The following is a 436-nucleotide window of genomic DNA, read 5'->3' on the forward strand; positions in this document are numbered from 1 at the left end:
GGGGCGTTGGCGGCGTTGGCGGCGCTGGCCTCGCCGAGCACCGAGCCCGGGGCCCGGAAGGCCTCCTCGCTCTCCGACAGGCCCTTATCCTGCAGCATCTCCTGTGGGCACAGCACACGCGAGTCATATGCCCATGTCCACACGCGCCTGAGACCCGGCAGCCCTGGAGCTGAGCCGCGGGTGGCGGTGGAGGGTGCTTCGGGCACTGCTGGGAGGCCCGAAGCACGTGGACCCCGCCCCCTCCTGAGCTGGAGGAGGGAGAATAGCGTGGGCAGGACCCTCGCCTCCTCCCTCTGGGTCTGGACCTGGGAGGGTTTGTGTGCGGTTCCAGGTCCTCCTGCCCTGGGTGTGGGGCTGTGTGACGAGTAGGTCTGGGGGAAGGACCGCCCTCTCAGCATTGCCCCAGCTGCACCCCCCAGTGCCTCCTCCTGCTGGG

At 70.0% G+C, this 436-nt stretch overlaps 1 protein-coding gene across 1 annotated transcript in view; it reads right to left on the minus strand.

Moving 5' to 3' along the window:
* The window catches only part of TBX4 (T-box transcription factor 4), a 25,740-nt gene extending 25,642 nt beyond the window's left edge, over nucleotides 1–98 (minus strand). The window contains exon 1 of the mRNA XM_024757630.1: nucleotides 1–98. Within this exon, the coding sequence (XP_024613398.1) occupies nucleotides 1–98 (98 nt within the window).
* Nucleotides 99–436: the final 338 nt, after the last annotated feature.

This window comes from Neophocaena asiaeorientalis, unplaced genomic scaffold (assembly GCF_003031525.2).
Source record: "Neophocaena asiaeorientalis asiaeorientalis breed wild unplaced genomic scaffold, Neophocaena_asiaeorientalis_V1.1 scaffold327, whole genome shotgun sequence".
Classification (NCBI taxonomy): domain Eukaryota; kingdom Metazoa; phylum Chordata; class Mammalia; order Artiodactyla; family Phocoenidae; genus Neophocaena; species Neophocaena asiaeorientalis.